Source organism: Fukomys damarensis, unplaced genomic scaffold (genome assembly GCF_012274545.1).
Source record: "Fukomys damarensis isolate Sample0158 unplaced genomic scaffold, DMR_v1.0_HiC HiC_scaffold_19, whole genome shotgun sequence".
In the NCBI taxonomy this organism is placed as follows: Eukaryota; Metazoa; Chordata; class Mammalia; order Rodentia; family Bathyergidae; genus Fukomys; species Fukomys damarensis.
The window spans coordinates 3,303,231-3,320,502 of NW_022900931.1; the positions used below are offsets into that span (position 1 = coordinate 3,303,231).

The 17,272-nt window shown below is 53.5% G+C and overlaps 2 protein-coding genes across 2 annotated transcripts in view; one reads left to right on the forward strand and one right to left on the reverse strand.

Moving 5' to 3' along the window:
- Positions 1-2,316, forward strand: part of Celsr1 (cadherin EGF LAG seven-pass G-type receptor 1) — a gene marked incomplete at its 5' end in the record, with an annotated part of 101,366 nt that extends 99,050 nt beyond the window's left edge. The window contains 2 exons of the mRNA XM_033765881.1: positions 117-378; positions 521-2,316. Of these exons, the coding sequence (XP_033621772.1) occupies positions 117-378; positions 521-545 (287 nt within the window). The remainder of the gene's footprint in view (positions 1-116; positions 379-520) is intronic.
- The window catches only part of Trmu (tRNA 5-methylaminomethyl-2-thiouridylate methyltransferase), a 15,368-nt gene continuing 378 nt past the window's right edge, over positions 2,283-17,272 (reverse strand). Inside the window, exons 2-12 of the mRNA XM_033765883.1 lie at positions 17,066-17,258; positions 14,846-15,011; positions 12,363-12,469; positions 9,788-9,910; positions 7,754-7,926; positions 7,413-7,466; positions 7,273-7,339; positions 6,114-6,214; positions 4,697-4,841; positions 4,311-4,393; positions 2,283-4,083 (exon numbers count right to left, since the gene is read on the reverse strand). Coding sequence (XP_033621774.1) covers positions 3,919-4,083; positions 4,311-4,393; positions 4,697-4,841; positions 6,114-6,214; positions 7,273-7,339; positions 7,413-7,466; positions 7,754-7,926; positions 9,788-9,910; positions 12,363-12,469; positions 14,846-15,011; positions 17,066-17,258 — 1,377 coding nt within the window. The 3' untranslated portion in view covers positions 2,283-3,918. The remainder of the gene's footprint in view (positions 4,084-4,310; positions 4,394-4,696; positions 4,842-6,113; positions 6,215-7,272; positions 7,340-7,412; positions 7,467-7,753; positions 7,927-9,787; positions 9,911-12,362; positions 12,470-14,845; positions 15,012-17,065; positions 17,259-17,272) is intronic.

Below are 17,272 nucleotides of genomic sequence, written 5' to 3' on the forward strand. Positions count from 1 at the left end.
AGGGTGGGGCCCAGGCGGGTCAGAGGTGACCGTCCAGCCCAGGCCTAGCTTCCACTCACGGGAGTCTGTCCCCAGCAGTGACTGCCTGGATATGACCTGGGCCCTCCCTCCTCCAGGCATCCTGAAGAACCGGGTCACCTACCCACCACCGCTACCAGAGCAGCCGCTCAAATGCCGGCTGCGGGAAAAACTGGCTGACTGCGAGCAGAGCCCGTCATCCTCGCGCACCTCCTCTCTGGGCTCTGGCGATGGCATCCGGCCCCCTGACTGTGTCATCACCATCAAGAACCCCCACGGGGAGCCGGGCCGCGAGCACCTCAACGGGGTGGCCATGAACGTGCGCGTGGGGAGCGCCCAGGCCCAGGGCTCCGACTCCGAGTGAGTGGCCTGGACTAGGGCCGAGGGGGCGGGGGGCCCCAGGTGTCCCTCTCTGGAGTGGGAGGATTCTGCCCCTGCGTGATGGACTCCCCACTGTGCCCTCACTGACCCTGCCTGCCTGATGGCTTCTTCCCACACGCAGAGGCAGTAATGAAACTTCAATTTGAACCATCAGGAAACCGTGAGGCCAACTGTCACCCACACGGGCCGCTGGGGCAGGGCCTTTGGACCACGGAGCCTGGGGGCCGCTGCCTGCCGAGCGAAGCAGGCCCCGGGTGCAGCTCCACAGGGGATCCTCCAGACAGATTTTGGCCCTTCTGCTGTAGTCAGCCCCTGTGACAAGTGCCAAAGCCACAGGTGGTCTCAAGGGAGACATGGACTCTGGGCCAGCACAGCTCAGTCCTGACTGCAGACAACCAAAGCCGTACCTCTGGCCTGGCCAAGGGGCCCCGTGCGAGAGCTGGCCAACCCTGGGTTGGCCTTGCATAGCAGGAGAGCCACCAGGCGGGCCTTCAGCTCGGCAGGGCTCAGAGATGCTGGACACGGAGTGGGACCCCAGCCCTGCAGCACCTACTGTGGCCCCAGCCTGTGGCCAGCGCCTTGTCCTAAACCGCTCTGCTGTGTTGCAAGATGGGAGTGCTTGTGTATTTGCCCTGGACTCGCAAAGGATGGAAGCTGTGGTTTGTTTGTCCTGACCTGGATGCGGGCGGTCTGTGGAGTCATCTCCTGCTGCTTTTACATAAGGAAGATGGATTGCACGGTGTACTTGAACCTGGCATGTGTGGACACAGCCTGTATCCCAGCAGTGCAGAGGTGGGGACTTCAGCAGTGAGCGCGAAACCGAGTCATTGCGAGTCTCCGTAGCTGCTTCCAGCCAGTGAGCAGAGAGGTGTGGGTGCTCCTGCTGCCCCAGCCCACGGCTCGTGCTCTGAGCACGTGTGCCCTCAGTGCCCACCTGCCCCAGGGGCGTGGGTCAGCAGGGCCACCTGGGACCAGGTCACTTGTCATGCTGTGCCACCTGTACCCACCCTGGTGCTGGGCCCACTCCGTCGGTACCGCAGGTAGGCATCCGTCTGTCCCCTTCTGCTCTGCTCCGGGGGGAACCAGAGCATTCACACGCCCCGATCCAGGCGGAGCCGTGAGGTCTTCCAGGATGTCACATTCCTTCCTGCCAATTTCCCAGCTCCTTTAGACTCCAGGCCTCTCTGAGCAGGCTGGGGGCCCCACCCCGAGAGTCTACCAATGACATCATTTTGCTTCAAATGGCCAATTGTGCACAGGGACAAAGCCACAGCCACACTGCTCAATGCTTATGGAACTGCTTTTGGAAACTCACGGAGACCGTCTGTGGCTGCAGCATTGGCACAGCATGGCCCGAGGGGCTGTGGGATGGAGCCTGGAGTCAGCCAGACACACTGGATTTCAGCATTGCCTCTGTTCTTTAAATCAGGTGCCCAAATACGTGATGTGACAGCTGCTCCCAAGCAGGAGAAACCGAGCGAGGACCAAGTGAAGCGCACACATTCCCATGCCCTGTCCACCTCGTCTGAGGGAGACGTGGGCATTGCTTGAATGACTGCTCAAGGGAGGAAACCAGACAGGGCCACAGAACAGGGATCCTGAGCGGACTGCTGTGTGCCTCACAGTGCACAGCCTCAAAGCAGGGTCTGCCACCGGGGCGGCGCCCGCTCTCCCGTTCCCTACCCTGCCTTGGCGTATTTCAGCCCTGGGATGTAACTTTTTAAATGTGATCAGAACTGTTACCAAAAAAAAAAAAAAAATTTTAAGACAGGAAAAATGTAAGCCTATTTTTATGACTTTATGGGGGAGATGAGACACTGGAGGTTTTTAACAAATGTGTATTTATTATGTGCAGAACACTGGAGCGACAACGCAGCTGAGGAGAATCTACAATAAATTAAGCGTTTTGAGTTTGTACCCCCGCTTGCTATTTCCGTCTCCACCCCGCTCAGACCGTCCCAGGTAGGCCGGCGATTCCCGGGGTGTGGCCGGACCCAGACACTGACTCGCGCCTTGTCCTCTGGCCCGCCACACGGTGGGCAGACTGGCGCAGGGCGGCCCGCGCTGCGGGAATTGTGCCCGTCACACTGGGCAGGCTCAGCCAGCGTCCGGTTTCCTCGTTCCACTCCCTCTCCGCTCCGGACCCCGGGTCAGAAGCAGACCCCTGGGTTCCTTCCCACCGCACCCCAGTTCTGCGCATCTCCGCTCTCCACTCAGATTTGAGTTTGCAGCAATTGATCTTCAGGTTCACTTTTGCTTTTCTCATCTCCGTTCTGCTACTACGCGTGTCCGGTACTGTACAGTTTCAAGTACTGTCATTTTCAGTCTTAAAACTTGAGCGGCTCACTTCCTAGTCCCGATTTCCCTGATGGGGCCTTGCAGCTGCCACTGTTTCACTGGGGGATGATGTGGCGGCTGTTCTATCTTTGGTTATTTGAGCATCTGGGTCATCTTGTGCTCAAAACCTGTCTGCTGTCTCTGGGCGCTTTCCTGGGGTTTCTGTATGTGGAGTGAGCCCGGGCAGGTGAAAAGCCTCATTTTAACATCACTTTGTTTCAGCAGCGTGTGACCCAGTTATGTTCTGACCCCTAGTTCTGGCTCCCTGGGAAACAGTGGATTCCAGTGCCAGCCCCACTGCCGAGGTCTTGACCACTTCATCAGTCCTTACCTCCCTGGGGTTCCCCTCACGCCCTAACTTCCGGGCTCCTTTTTCTTGGCTCCTGTCTCGGGCAGCTTCCCCGCTGCTGGGTCGGATTACCTGATGGCCAAAACTTGGAGAGGTTTAATTTGGCCATGGTTGGCTCTAAGGCAGGAGCATCATCGTGAGGCGTGTGGAAGAACAGAGCTGCTCCGCTCATGTGGCTGCGAAGCAGAGCAGCTGGAAAGAACACTAGAGTGGAACGCAGTTATAGAGCCCAGGGTCGTAGCTCTGCCCCACCAGCACACACCCACAAGTGTGCTAGACAAAATGCCTAAGCAACTCGCAAGCCAGTCAAGGTGGCAGTCAGGCTGAACCCTCCGTCACTTTATCTGGGAGATGGGTTTCTTCCAGAATTCTAGTCACATTTCTGTCCAACCGGAGTCACCCTCAGAAGTGTGAACAAAAGGAAAAGCAGCGGGGGTACCCATGCCATCTACCCAGCTGTCCATACTGCCAGAGTGTTGGCAACGAAATGAGCCTGAATGGCTTGGCCAGGTCTGCCTCGGACACAGTGGTCAGACTCCTCATCCCAGACAGAATGAATTTTTATTCAATGCTGTCCCATGGCCCAAACAGCCTCTGTATGTCCTGTGCTGTGCTCGCACAAGGGACCTTCCCTGGGGTGGTGTGAGAGAAGGACTCTAGAAACAGGCCTGGGGGACAGGGCCACCCAACGTGGAGAAGGCAGGGCTCCTCGAGGGGTGGCACCAGGGCCACTGGCTCCCCTGGTTTAGATGGCACCAAGCCCAGCACTGCCGACTGCCTGGGCTGCCCAGTCCTGAGTTTGCTTTCCAGGCCTCTCCTGGCAGCATGGCCCATCAGGGTGTGGGACACAGGCCCGGGCTGTCACCTGGGCCATCCTCAGAGTCCTTGGGGACTGCTGTAGCTCTGCTCCTGCCCTTCTGGAGTGTATAGGCTGATGGCCCCAAACGCAGGATTTTCCCACTGCCCAGGCACTCGTCCCCTTTGTAGAACACGGCGAACTGGAAAGAAGGGGCCTGGCTGTGGGCTGGGGGTGCCCACAGAGCGTGGAGCCTGACACTGCTGACTTGTGGCAGGGAATGCAGGAGCACGGGGCACAGGGACTTGGTGTGAGCCTCCAGCTGCCCTCATCACAGCTGACCAGGGAGGTGCCTTGCTACACATGGACAGCAGCACTGAAGCTCTGTCCTGTTCCCACTGGGCTCCACGTCCCTAGGCCCCAACTCACCTGTCCCAGGGCAAGGCCCCGCACGGCCTTCACAGCTGTCACCCACACAGTGCCGTCTTGGTTGAGGGTCAGGACACAGGGCACTGGGTAGAGAGAGGGCCTTGGAGCGCGTGTGGGCGGAGCCTCTGCCAGCGAAGGACAAGGCAGCGGCCAGAGGGCCCACGGGCTCAGCAGGACACTCCGGGCAGCACATACCACGTACCAACCTGCTCCGCATGCTGGCCCCTCACTCCTGAGCCACAGCCATGCCCCAGTCCCCTCTGTGGCAGGCACAGCACGGGCCACTGTACTCCAGAAGTCACAGAATCCCAACAGCTGGGGACCCTTTGCCCGCAGGGTCCCTCTGCGTTCCTCCTCACAGTTCTCCACCACTCCCTCCCGGTTACCTATCGCCATCTGGTGGCGGAAGCGGAAGTGGCACTCCATCATCTTGTCCCGGACCAGGGCGGCTGGTGGCTCCTCTGCGATCCAGTGCACACGGTTGGTCCGAAGCAGGTCCCTGTACAGGGCAGGGTGTTCCGGCCCAGGGGCCTGCGGACAGAATGGTGGATTATGATGGCTGCAAGCCCCCAGAACAGGGACTCTTTCCCCAAAGCCCCCTCAACACGCATCATTAGTAACAATGATCCCAACAGCAAACCCTAACTGATAACTGGCCCCAACCCTGTTTTACCTGTAGAAATTCACAGGAGGGAAGGACAGTCATGGGTGGAAGAGCAAAGGGGAGCCTGAGCCTGTGTCTATAGTCTTCCCCTCGATCCCTGCTCCAAGGACCTGGTCTTCCGTTCCCAGGAGTGTGGGCTGGGGTCTCAGGAAGGCCAAGGATCCCACCAGCGCCAAGTGACCCAGGAAAGCAGGGAGCAGAGGTGCTGGCAGCCCCGATCACCTAGGGCTGTGCTCACACCTGGGCCTGGTCTTGAGGCCTCTGCTTCCACCAGCACCTGTTCTGTGGGCCCTGCACCTGGAACCACAGCTCCTCCCAGGACAAGGCTGAGCCTCTCCCACCCATAGGGCAGGACCAGGAAATTCCTGTCCAGGGCTTCAGGTTCCGAGGTGGCCCTAGGGACTCCTGGGGACAGGCCTGTGGATCCTCACACTGCAGTCACATCTGAGCACAACTCTTCCTGGAAGGAGCTACCTCTGTCAGCAGGGGAGGTCTGGGGGCCTCGGAACCATCCCTAGCACCTGTGACAGTGTGAGGTGGCAGGTTTTTCAATCCTAGGTCTCCTGAGACTCGGGCTCCACACATCTGCCAGGAGAGGTACAGACTGTTTAGCAGTATCCTTGGCCTCACCCACTGGGTGCCAGCACCTGTTCCCCCCACCCCATCCAAGTTGTGACAACCAAACTTGTGTACAGAAGCTGCTACTGTCCCATGGCAGGGGGCAAGTTCAACCCATGAGACTCTGCACTCAGGAGCCTGGGGAGCAGGCCAGGACCACAGTGGCTCAGGGTCCTGCGTGGCCTAGCCACCACCACAAAGTATTCTGCCCACAAAGACTTCTGGGATGCTGCCACCAACAGCACTGCCCACTGGGACAACCGCCTTCCGAGTGACCTTTTCAAGTCACTTGGTTTGAGTCCCATCCTCTTTTGTAAACTCAGAAAAGCAGTATTTATAGCATTTGTATGACGACTGGAGAGCGATCAGCATACAACAGGAGTCTAATAAGCACCTTACAAAAATCTGCCTGGCACCTTGGATTTGTCCCAGGGGCTTGTGGAGGATGGTCCTGGACCTCCCTTAGTGGCCCCATATCCACTTGCTCCACCCTTCACCCCAAGGTGGGGGCAGCCACTCACCAAGAACACATCACCTTTGGTGCTGTCCTTGTCCACCACGTACCAGGGCTTGCTCAGGCCGCCGATCTTCGCTCTCTGGCCCAGGGTATACAGGAACCAACCTATAGGAAGGTTCTCTGTTACGCTAGGCGCTGAGTTCCACATGGAACACTGCAGCGCTCAAGATGGAGGGGAGGAGGCTGTGAGCCTTGAGGCCCGAGCAGGTTTCCACAGCACTGCGGCCTGCTGTAGGCTGCAGAGGCAGCCCTGACCACCCCTACCCACAGGCTACCCTTGTCTGGGCCTGGGCAGGGTGTAAGGATTGCTACAGTGACCAAGAGCAAACCGAACACCTGAAGCAGGGCTGGCTCAGAGTGCAGAGGTTGGTGTCTGCAGCGTGTGCAGGGGAGCAGGGCCCACCCACTAGGCACATTGTGGCATGAGCTGCCTACACTGCCCTGTACCCCAGCATCTCAGACCCCAACCCACATACAGGGTAGGAGCCCAGCTTGCCGCTCTGCCCATGGGCACAACCTGATGGGATTCACTGTGCCCCAGGCACAGGCCACAAGGCCTCAGCACACTCATCTTAGGAACTTCTCCGATTTCAGGAACCCCGGGTCTGCTCAGCTGCCTCTCTACCTGGCTTTTTGAGGCCGATCTCCAGGGCACAATTCCCTGCAAGACCCCGTCCGTCTGAGCCCACGCTGTCCTCCCAGCCAGCCTCGCAGGTCTGACCTGTGTGGCCAAGACACCTCAGGACACACCTCTCCCTGCGCCAGGGCTGAGTACTCGTGACTGGCCCTGTCCCTGTCCTCCCAGCACAGCGCAGATCACAGTGCCCCCACTAATAAATGCCAGGAACGCATAAGCAGCACCCACAGCGAGGCACCTTGTCTGAGGGACACCTGCACCCATCTGCCCACACAGTCTTTGGTGCCAGCTGTGACGCCAGCCCAGTGCCTCTCACCAGAGTGGAGTTTCCTGTAGTCTCTCATCACCCCTATATGCTCTGGTGTTCCAAGGTATGTGGCACTGTGACACGCACGAAGGCTATCAGCCTGCCCATGGGCCTCCTGTGTGCACCACAGTGAAGGGACTGAGCCCAGTCCAGTCCCGAGGCTAACACATGCCCCATGACCCAAGAGGCTTAGAGAAAGTGGCTGAAGCTTTGACTCACCTTTGTGTGTTCCCAGAACTGTATTATCTTCGATAGAAATAAACTTCCCAGGCCGAGGCTGCAAATACTAGAAGACAAACACCTCGTTAAAGCTACGCCAGGTGCAGAGCAGGTACCCATCCCAATGTCAGAATGCTCACCTGAAGGATAAAATGCTCAAAATTCCTTTTACCAATGAAACAGATGCCCATGCTCTGAAACGAAAGGAGGGCAACAGGCGGTGAGAGGATGGCGGGGGACCTGTGGGCACCCCCTCCAGATGCCTGGCGAGGGGAAAGCTGCCTGCCTCAAGGGAGGGAGACGGGGAGGGGCAGGGCAGGTGGGAGTTACACTCAGCTCACCAAGTGCCAGGGCCTCCCCTGCCCTGCCCACTCAGCCTCCTCCCTGGCCCTGTATGGTGTGCGGTCCGGAAGGGACCCCACGGCCCCAGATCCTCCTGTGCCCAGCCACACTGGACTCCCAGGGGGACTCTCTGGCCTACCTCTTTCTTCTGAAGCACATGCTGGAGTCCATTCTCAGCAGCTATTTTCTTTACAAAATCTTTCGTTAATCCTCCCAGAGGGAAGATGGTTCTTCTCAGGGCTTCCTGGGAAACCTGGCTGAGAAAGAAGGTCTGGTCTTTAAAGCTGTCAGCTGCTTGGAGAAGTTTTACCACTGCCAAGAGTAAAGAACAAAAGATGTTACAGAGTAAACATAATGACACTTTGCCTTTCATAACGTCCCGGTGTTTACTTAGTGACCCTGGTCTGTCAGAAGCAAAAAAAAAGTCACCAGCAGCACTGGTGTGAAGAAAACGCTCACCCCTTTACCACAAAATATACAGGGAAAATGGACTGTATATGATACAGAAATTTATTCCAGTTCACAACTTATATCACAATTTAGATGTAAGATTTTCAAAGATGAAACATCACAAGAAAAAATGTGAGGTAATAAGGAAAAAATAAGCAGAAAATGGATTCAGCCAAATTTTGGAAATTGGACAACTTTGACAAAAATTCCAGTGAACTAGTGTCAGTTGTGCAAAATATGCACACGCACACACACTGCACAGGGCTCTGAGGGCTCAGGCTGGGCACTGGGTGGAGGGCTCTGTCCTCCTGGGCACACTGTGCTCTCAGTGAGGTGGTCTTGTCTAGACTCCAGGGACACACGGCAGCTGCCTAGCAGCTCCTCTAATGCTCTTTTTGACTGTGAGGGTTGTACGAGGCACATGTGACTGTGGTTCTGAAGAGATCAGTCCTGCTCCACCCGCTACAGAGTCTCCCAGATGGGAACTGCCAGGTCTCCCACGCTCGTCAGAGATCAGGGCCCGAATCAGAAGCGTCCACACCGCCCATACCTAGCGCTAAGGGACACCTCACAAGGTACACACAGAGTACGGCACATGGGTGACACCCACAGTATGGTGTGTGCAGGGGACAAGAGGCGGCACTCACTCGCATGGGGCGTGGCCCTCCACCTGCTCCGGCAGTGCACTCTGCACGGGGCTCCCAAGTCCTCCAGAATGGGAGTTTCTGAGGTGAGTGTGGTAGAGTGGGGAACTGCGCGGCAAGTCTGAAAAGAGGCTGCATCACACAGGGAGAAGCAGATGGCTCCTCCCTCCTCTTCCTAACAAGAGGCGCAGCTTTCTTATCTGGGCAGAGAGGCGACATAAGCACTCCAGCACCCAGGCACGCTCAGAGCACCTGACAAAGTGCACTACCACTGCCTTCAAAACAGTTCAGTGGCTTGGGGAGAACTCGGTGGGGCCTGCTGGCTGAGCGGGAGTAGGGACGAGGAAGCCTGGCTCTGTCACCTGGAGTACTCAGGTCAGTGACGCCACCCAAGCCTCGGTCTCCTCAGGGAAATAGGGGACAGCGGCACCGAGTGGAAGGTATGGTGTGAAGTCATCATCCTGGAGGACGCTTTCTTCAGCTGGGCTCCAAACTCAACTCAGAAATGCATGGTGACACACAGGGAGTGCTGCCCTTTACCACAACACAGCAGACGTGACTAAGCCCCACTTTTTCACTCAACAGTTACATGAATTCCTCCTTTCTAGACACGAATGTACGCCAGGTCAAATCAGTGACATCCCAGCTCACGTCGGTATTTCTGCCTCCCCAAGCCGGGAAGCCTCGCTTTCTGACATTTAGGAAAGAGCACTGCTGCCTGCTAGGCCCCCTCACCGTTCACACCTGAGCTCACACCCTTGGCTAAGCCTAGAGCCCCCAAATGTTACTGTCAAATATTTCCCGAGTGTGTGTTTAGGGCTTCAAATTACCAACACACAGCGTCTAAACCTAGATCAGAACTCTTGAACTTCCCCTAGTCCTGGCCCTGGCCCCTGACTGCAGCTTTCCTTATGCCTAATCACAGGCCTTGGGAAAATGACCTTGCACCTTTCAAACATGAGCCCCCCAAAAAACCAGTGCACAGAAATGGGTGGCTGGTGCACCAGACCTGACTCCTGTTTTTCTCAAATTATTTCACTTTGCACACAAATAATTTTGACCTGGACACTGGAACTTACAATTTCTAACTTCAAATCGGTTTCTGAAAAGCCCTTCCGGCTTCTTCACGTGCTTCTGCTGAAAGACTTCTTCATCTTCCAGCGAGGTTCTTGCATAGTGGCCTGTGGCAACAGCATCTGCTCCTGTGAGGTTTTTAAAAACACAAGGAAATGATCTGCAAGTCGAACTCACTGGACTTGGTGTGCGCGAGCCAAAGGCATCAAAGACGCCAGACACCCACCCTCCCCAACCCAGAGACCAAGCTCAGCGAGCTGCCTTCAACTTTTAACTGGAGTGGGTAAACCATATGTCTCTAAGAGCCTTTCCGCAGTAATATCTATTCCTTCACCCATTCTGGCTCAAGTCATCAGATGTGTGCACAGGTTTAAGTACAAAAAGCCCATTTCAGAATTCTTACAATACTAAGGAAAATCCAAAAACTCCACAGTGCTTGACACTGGGAGGACATGAGATGAACTCTAATGCCGCAGCTGCAGCAACAGCAGCACTGGCAAAGCTCATGTGGTAAGACAGGAGAGTGCTCAGAACACTAACAAGGGACAGGGATGTATATGGTGGCCCTGTCTTTATTCAACAGAACAAAAAACACACATCTATTTTTTTGATTCTGGGAATGAAATTATAGGTAATTGTATCTCTCCTTTTTCACTGTTCAGTAGTTTTGTACTTTCTTTAATAAATATGTATTATTTTATCATGGTGAGGGACCATCCAACACATTTAATTTATTCTGTTCACAAAATGCAAAACAAAGAACCAAGGAAACTGCAAAAGCACACACTGGTCCATAACATTTTTGTCATGTGAAATTTCAGCATTGTGGATATTCAGTATGGAAAGGGGAGCAAAACTGATCGGATAAGTAATAAACCAGACTAACTCAGTGCACAACAGGAGGCATGGTAAGAACTGGCCCTGGGGATCAGCTATTTGAGAAAGGACCTTCAGGAACACACACATCTTGATTCAGTTTCTAACAGAAAAAAACGTACATTAAATGTTACTTCCCTAGAGCACAAGCCCTCAGACTACAAGGCACATAGGACTCTCTTCCAGGAGAAGCCCTGGGATCTCCAGAGACTACATTTCATGCTGCACTGTTTGTGTGCTCAGTGCAAACTTGGAAGCGCTTGCTCACTGCATAAATCCCTTCCAAAACATCCCACAGGCAGCCACCGAGGGCTCAGAGAAAGCAATGCTAACAGGGACTTCGCACCCACAAAGGCAAGTACTTCCTAAAGAGCTGTGTGTGCCACTCCCAGAAATCCTTTTCCTGCAAGTCCCAGCCCTGCCAAGCTCTGGTTATGGCGAATATAACCCTAAGGCGCGCCTGACCACGGCCAGGATGACCCACAGCAATCTCACTGTTCATCAGGGGACATATTTCCAGATGCCCTGCAAATCAAAATTAACCCTCGCTCCACCTGTCTGTCACTTTCCCTGAATGACAACCATGGCCCAGCCAGGCAGACCACACCCCTTCTGGGCCAGCTCTGACTGCACAGACCCTGACAACAAAAAGCAGAGCACTGGCTCTGTCACCCACAGGGCGCCTAGGTTCCCAGAACATCTACAGCACTGGGGAGATTTGACAAAGAAGAATGGGATGTCAAGCATGCAGACAAAATCAAGAAAGGGGACATTTAAGAGCAGACACAATGTACATATTTGGTGGGCAAGCAACTCGTCAGCTGTGAGAGCCCCGACCAGGCCCCAAAGACAGTGCCACACCCAGGACGGAACAGAGACCCAGGATCCAGAATAGACAGACCACAGACCTGTTCTCTGGACAAAGCAGAAACTCATTTTCAGAAGCAGGAAAAAGGTGTCAGCAGAACCAGGAAGCAGGATGAGTAAACCTGTGCTTCTTGAGCCATGACCTCGAGCTCCTGAGCCTTCCCCTAAACACAACCACATCTGGAACCAGAGCCCCTGCAGCAGAGCAGAACCCGTGGAGGGGTGCAGGGGGCTGGTAGGGAGCCAGGGAGGGTCTAATGGGTCGCAGCTCAGCAGGACGTGGGGACACATGGCTTCCTGTGGGTTGCAGCACTCTGCACGGCACCAGCTCCCAGTTAAGGAGCCTCCTTGTATGCCCCTAGGCCCCGGCTCCCGGCCCAATGCTGTCTGAGCAGGCAGCAGACTCCACTCGTGATCTTCCAGCACTAGCCAGGCCTCCGAAAGTTTGCTGTCTCTCGCCTGAAGTTCTGCTCTTCCTGGTACTACACACACTTCAGAGGCTCATCTACTTGTCTTTCGCTCTGTTTTGCTGATACCTCATTAAGGTCATTAATATTTTACCATCAGAATCTTATTTTCTCAAATCTCCTCTTCCTGGGACCCTGTCACCTTCTGACTTCAGCAGTGACCCAATGAACTTTTCCCTGGGACACCTGAAGCCTCTGCCAGACAGCACCCTCTCCTCCTGCCCTTCACTAGAAAGTGCTTACAAAGTACGACTGCATTCAGTGCTCCCTTTCCTTGTGAAACACAAAACTATTTCCGAGGTTTTGGCCTCTGGCCATCCTGGAGAACTGATGATTTTTAAAAACAAATGGAGAAACCCCACTTCCTTACCAAGGTTGTCCACAGCGTAATGAAAGAAGCAGCTGAATTTGATGTGCTTATTGCAGACTATGTCAGGGTTGGGAGTCCTGCCTTTCTCATACTCGTTCAAAAAATCGCTGGAATAAAAGAAAAAGCCTTTCAGTTCTAAGTGTGAAACGTTCCTCAAAAAATACACTAGCTAAGTTACTTGTGTAATGTAGCCTTCCACACTGTCATGCCAAAACTAGAACCTTTTGCAACACAGGACAGTCCTGTATCAAGCTGTCTTCTGTGCTTCCACCAAACACGTGCCTAGCACCTGTTGGACGCACCATCTGACTCTGTGATAAGCACTAAACCTGGGCAAGGAGCAGGTGCTGTCCCCGTTGCTGGGGCTCAGGAGCCATCTACCCTCACCCTGGGGCCACACTGCACTCCTGCCTCCCAGCCTCCGGTACAGGAGGGCTCATGGGAGGATGGAGCTCAGCTGTAAAACAGCAGGCATAAAACCTCCAAGGCTCTAGTAGGCCTTCTCAGTCCCAGCCTGGGGACCCAGGTGACCAGGCAAATGCACCAAGAAAACTCTTCTGATGTGACAGACACATGCATCTGAGGACTGGCAGCCTCCTGGGGATACAGTGTAGCTGGTCATGCTGAGTCGGTGGACTTCTGTCCTAGCAAGATGGACGCTGCCACCTCAGCAAGGTGAGGCACAATCCTACAGTCCAGAGGAGCCACACCAAGCTTGGCCCAGGAGTGTAAAATCAGGGTTATTTCTAGTATGTGTGGTTTCTTCATTAAAGTTTTCTATTAATCAACAAAGGCCAAAAAGCAAGCAAAAAGACCATGCTGACTGGGAAGGTTGCATTAAAGAGACAGAACAGGAATCTGCACCAGGCTGCAGGTTATTGCAGGCAAGGCCAAACTATTTTCTATCATTTTTCCCCTCAAGGCATAAAAACCTGCCTCGCACCAGATGTGTGTCATTGTGTGAGACTGCTACCCTTTCCTTTTTCCTTTCTCTCTCTCTCTTTTTGAGCAGTCCTGGGGATTGAGCCCAAGGCCGACCCACTGAGCTAATCTGTGGCCTTTATTTTTATTTTTTAAATTTTGAGACAGGGATGCATTGTTCCAAGCCAGAAAGAAACACTTTGGAGATTTCTTCATATTCCATCTGGCTGAGGGCCTGCCTCAGCTTTTCAGCAATCATTTCATATAACTGCACTTGCTGCCCCAGGTGCAGACCGATGATGCTGAAGCAGTCATAGATCCGATTACTATGAAAGTGATTCAGGGCTGGGGATTTAGCTCAGTGGTTCCGACATCTGCCTCGTAAGTGCAAGGTCCCAAGTTCAACCAATAGTACCAAAAACAAAACAAAACAAATAAAAAACCCAAAAAGGGGCCAGGGATTTAGCTCAGTGGTTCCACTGTCTGCTTCACACAAGTGCAAGGTCCCAAGTTCAATACCTGGTACAAAAAAAAAAAAAAAAAAAAAAAAAAAAACTAATTCATCTAAGCTTGCAAAGCATAGGCATGGTGCCAATCACCTCGCCATAGCCTTGTCTGTCTTGTGGAGTGATTGTACTAGTTGTAGGCAGCTTATCACTTTCTTTCACTTTTTCTACTGCTCCCTTGTGAGCACCAAAGACTTGCAAAGTTGTCCAGGCTGGGCTGAAACTCACTATCCTCTTGCCTCAAGCCTCCCATACCATTGGTTTTAGAGCCATGTGCCACCACACCACCCAGAACTTCTTTTTAATTGGTGAAAGCTGTCAAGAGGTTCATTAAGCTTCAAACTACCTAAAACCCACTCTCTCTCTTCGACATCTTTCATACAATCATAGACCCAATAAACTTTCTACACAGGCATCGAATAAACATTGAAGAGGTAGCCAGTGTACCAGAAGACAGCTCCTGGCAGACCAAGAGAAGCCATGTCAGGGGGCACTAGAAAAGACAAGGGTGGGGAACAGCCTGCCTGTTCTACTAGAAATAAGAGAGGCTGCTCCTGTGTTGAGTGAGAGAGATGGCAATTAAACAAAACATCTAGCTGGACACAGACACGTACTCCTGTAATCCCAGCACTCTGGGAGGCTGAGGCAGGAGGATCACAAATTTAAGTACAACCTTGGCAACTTATCAAGATTCTGTTTCAAAATAAAAAAAGGGATGGGGATATAGCTCACTCCTCAGTACCACAAAAATTGGTTAATTAATACTATCTGAGTGGAGTGTGGTGGCACACCCTTTAATTCCAGCACTATGAGAGGCTGAGGCAGGAGGATTGCAAGTTGAAACCCCAAGGAAAGACTGCCACGAGGGAAATTCTGGGGCTCAGGCCTCTACCAGGGCTTCCTGAGGGAGGGCGGCTGAAAACTCCCACAGTCTCCAGCACCTTTGCTGAGGCAACACCCGGGCTGCAAGTCTGTCTGCTTGGCCAACTGTGGCCATCCTTCCGTGGGCAGAGTCATGGTACAGGAAGCCTTTTCCACACTGCAACCTGCACTCACCTGAACACTTCGTTCCAGTACTCCTTGACGTAGGACACCTGATGGAAAGGGATGTCTAAGACTCGGCAGACTTTGTAAGCATCCTCGCAGTCTCTGTCGGCGGCACACACACCGTGCTCGTCCAGGGAGTCCCAGTTCTTCATGAACACCCCTGTCACCTGGTAACCTGGGGAGGGCAGAGGTAAACTGGTCTACTGATCCACCTCAGGTAAAAAGGCAGCGCTTTCTGTGCCTAAGCAATCCCTAACACACCACCTCTCCATGCCTCTGCTCCTGGCAGCCCATGACTTGCCACGAAGCCCTCAGGGCTCAGAGTGACACCCTACTGCCAGCCTTCTGGGCACTCCTTTCCCTAGGGCCCCACTGTGCTCTGCAAAAGCCTTGTCACCACAACACAGAATGCACTGAGATTCTGCCTGAGTCCCCATCTTTGGGTTCCCAAAACCTACATCAGCACAAAACCGAGCAAGAGGGGGAGCGCGTAGCAATGCGCGCCGATCGGCTGAAAGGTCAGCTAGAACCAAATATGTCAATGCAAATAAAAGTACCATTCAGTTATTAGAAAAGTAAACTCACTTCAAAAATTCCCAGTTACTACGATGTAAGTAAGAGTTTAGGTTATCAGGTATCGAGACAATTAAAATTCTGGAGACTTTATCCCCAAGGTTGTAATTCAGTAACAAAGCCCATGCTTTGCATGCCCTGGGTCCAATCCCCTGCATCAAAAAATAAAACAAAGTAAGAATTTTTTTATTTCAAGGGCTCTACCACAAATATATTTAATGACCCACTTTTCCTCTTTTCTACTGTGACAAATTACGCGACCAAATACTGAAGGCCAGCAATAGCCTTATTATATCACCTTAGCAAGCTAACTCAGGCACCTGCCTTGTATGAGAAATCTGTTTCCTCTGTAAGGCTGAATTTAAGGAAAGACAGGGCATTTTTGTTAAAGGAGTCTTAAAACAGTATCCTCAGGGCCGGGGATTTTAGCTCAGTGGTTCCACCATCTGCCTCGCAAGCACAAGGTCCCAAGTTTGATCCCCGGAACAAAACAAACAAACAAACAAACAAACAATCCAGTGCCCTCAAACTCTTGCCAAAATGAACAGGGACCAGCCCATCCCGGCAGGTGTTCGGACCCCTCCCTCCTCTACACACCAAAGCACCTGGGGCTGCTTCTATTACAAATAGAAGAAATGGCACAGCTGTCTGGCCAGTGTCCCCTGTAACTCACTAGAGCTGGGAACTCAAGGGCCAGAACTGTGCTTAATCTGCTCCCAGCACTTAGCACGGTGCCCAGCACAAAATGGCAGCTAAAAAATAACTTGTACAGTGAGTAAAACCTACACACAGAGCTCCCACTGCCTCGTCATTTTTCTAAGTGAGAGATGTGACTTGCTCACATGAGCACAGGTTGGTTCCTCAAACTCTCTAGGGTGCATAACCCCCCGCCACACACACACACACAAACACACACCAAGATCCCTCGGAGCCAAATGAGAGTGCTGTGCTTTTTTCCCCTGCTGACTCCACTGGCTCCCTCCATGGAGAAAAATCCAAGGCAGGCTGCACTATGAAATTTGTACAGTCGGGAGGCAGAGAGTAAAAAGACGAAACTGGCAGACACAGTCAGTCTTTGGCATCACCCAAAACACCTAGTTACATCCCTTGTCAGTGCCCTTCAAGGGCTCTGAGTTGATCCCCAACACAGCTTCAAGTCCCTAACACCTTAACAGCGTCCACGGGCTCGCACCTCGCCACGCTGCCAGCACTCTCTATCTGCTGGATCTGCCCAACCGCTTTCTGCTCACCTCAGGCCTCCAGCCCAATCTTCAGGCTCGGCTCAAACACCACGGCTAGGACGCCGGCCCAGGATTCTCCCTTCCTCTACACTCTGTACGCTTACCGTTTGCCAGCCTTTCCCCTCGGCACCTGCTATTACACCTCTCATGATACTAATAAATTATTACTGTTCTCCGAGTTCCTCGTCCGTGCTAGGCATCGGGGTGAACCTCTGAATATACAGTGTGTCTTTTACTCCTTCTAGCCACCCTGTGAGGGCGGTATCATCCCACTACAGAACTCGCCTAAGTTCTGCAGCCCGGGTTTGCAACTCTGCCATTATGGCGCCTGCACCAAAGGTGGCCGACAGAGGAGACGGCGGAACTTTGCTGTGTGCACTGGAGGCCTGACGATGAGATGGAGGACTTGGCTTACCGGCAGGTAGTCCCTGCTGAGGACCCCAAGACCTCTGAGCACCTATGGGGCTCTGCTTAGATGCCAGGAAAAAAAACGCAAACGCTTCGGGGGACAGTTTGTGATCCAGAGAACTCAGAAGGCAGGCGACACAAGGTGAGCCATCACTGCGACGGCTCGGGGCGGGGGCGTGGGACCCGCAGGAGCGCGGCGGTCAGGTGGACGCCC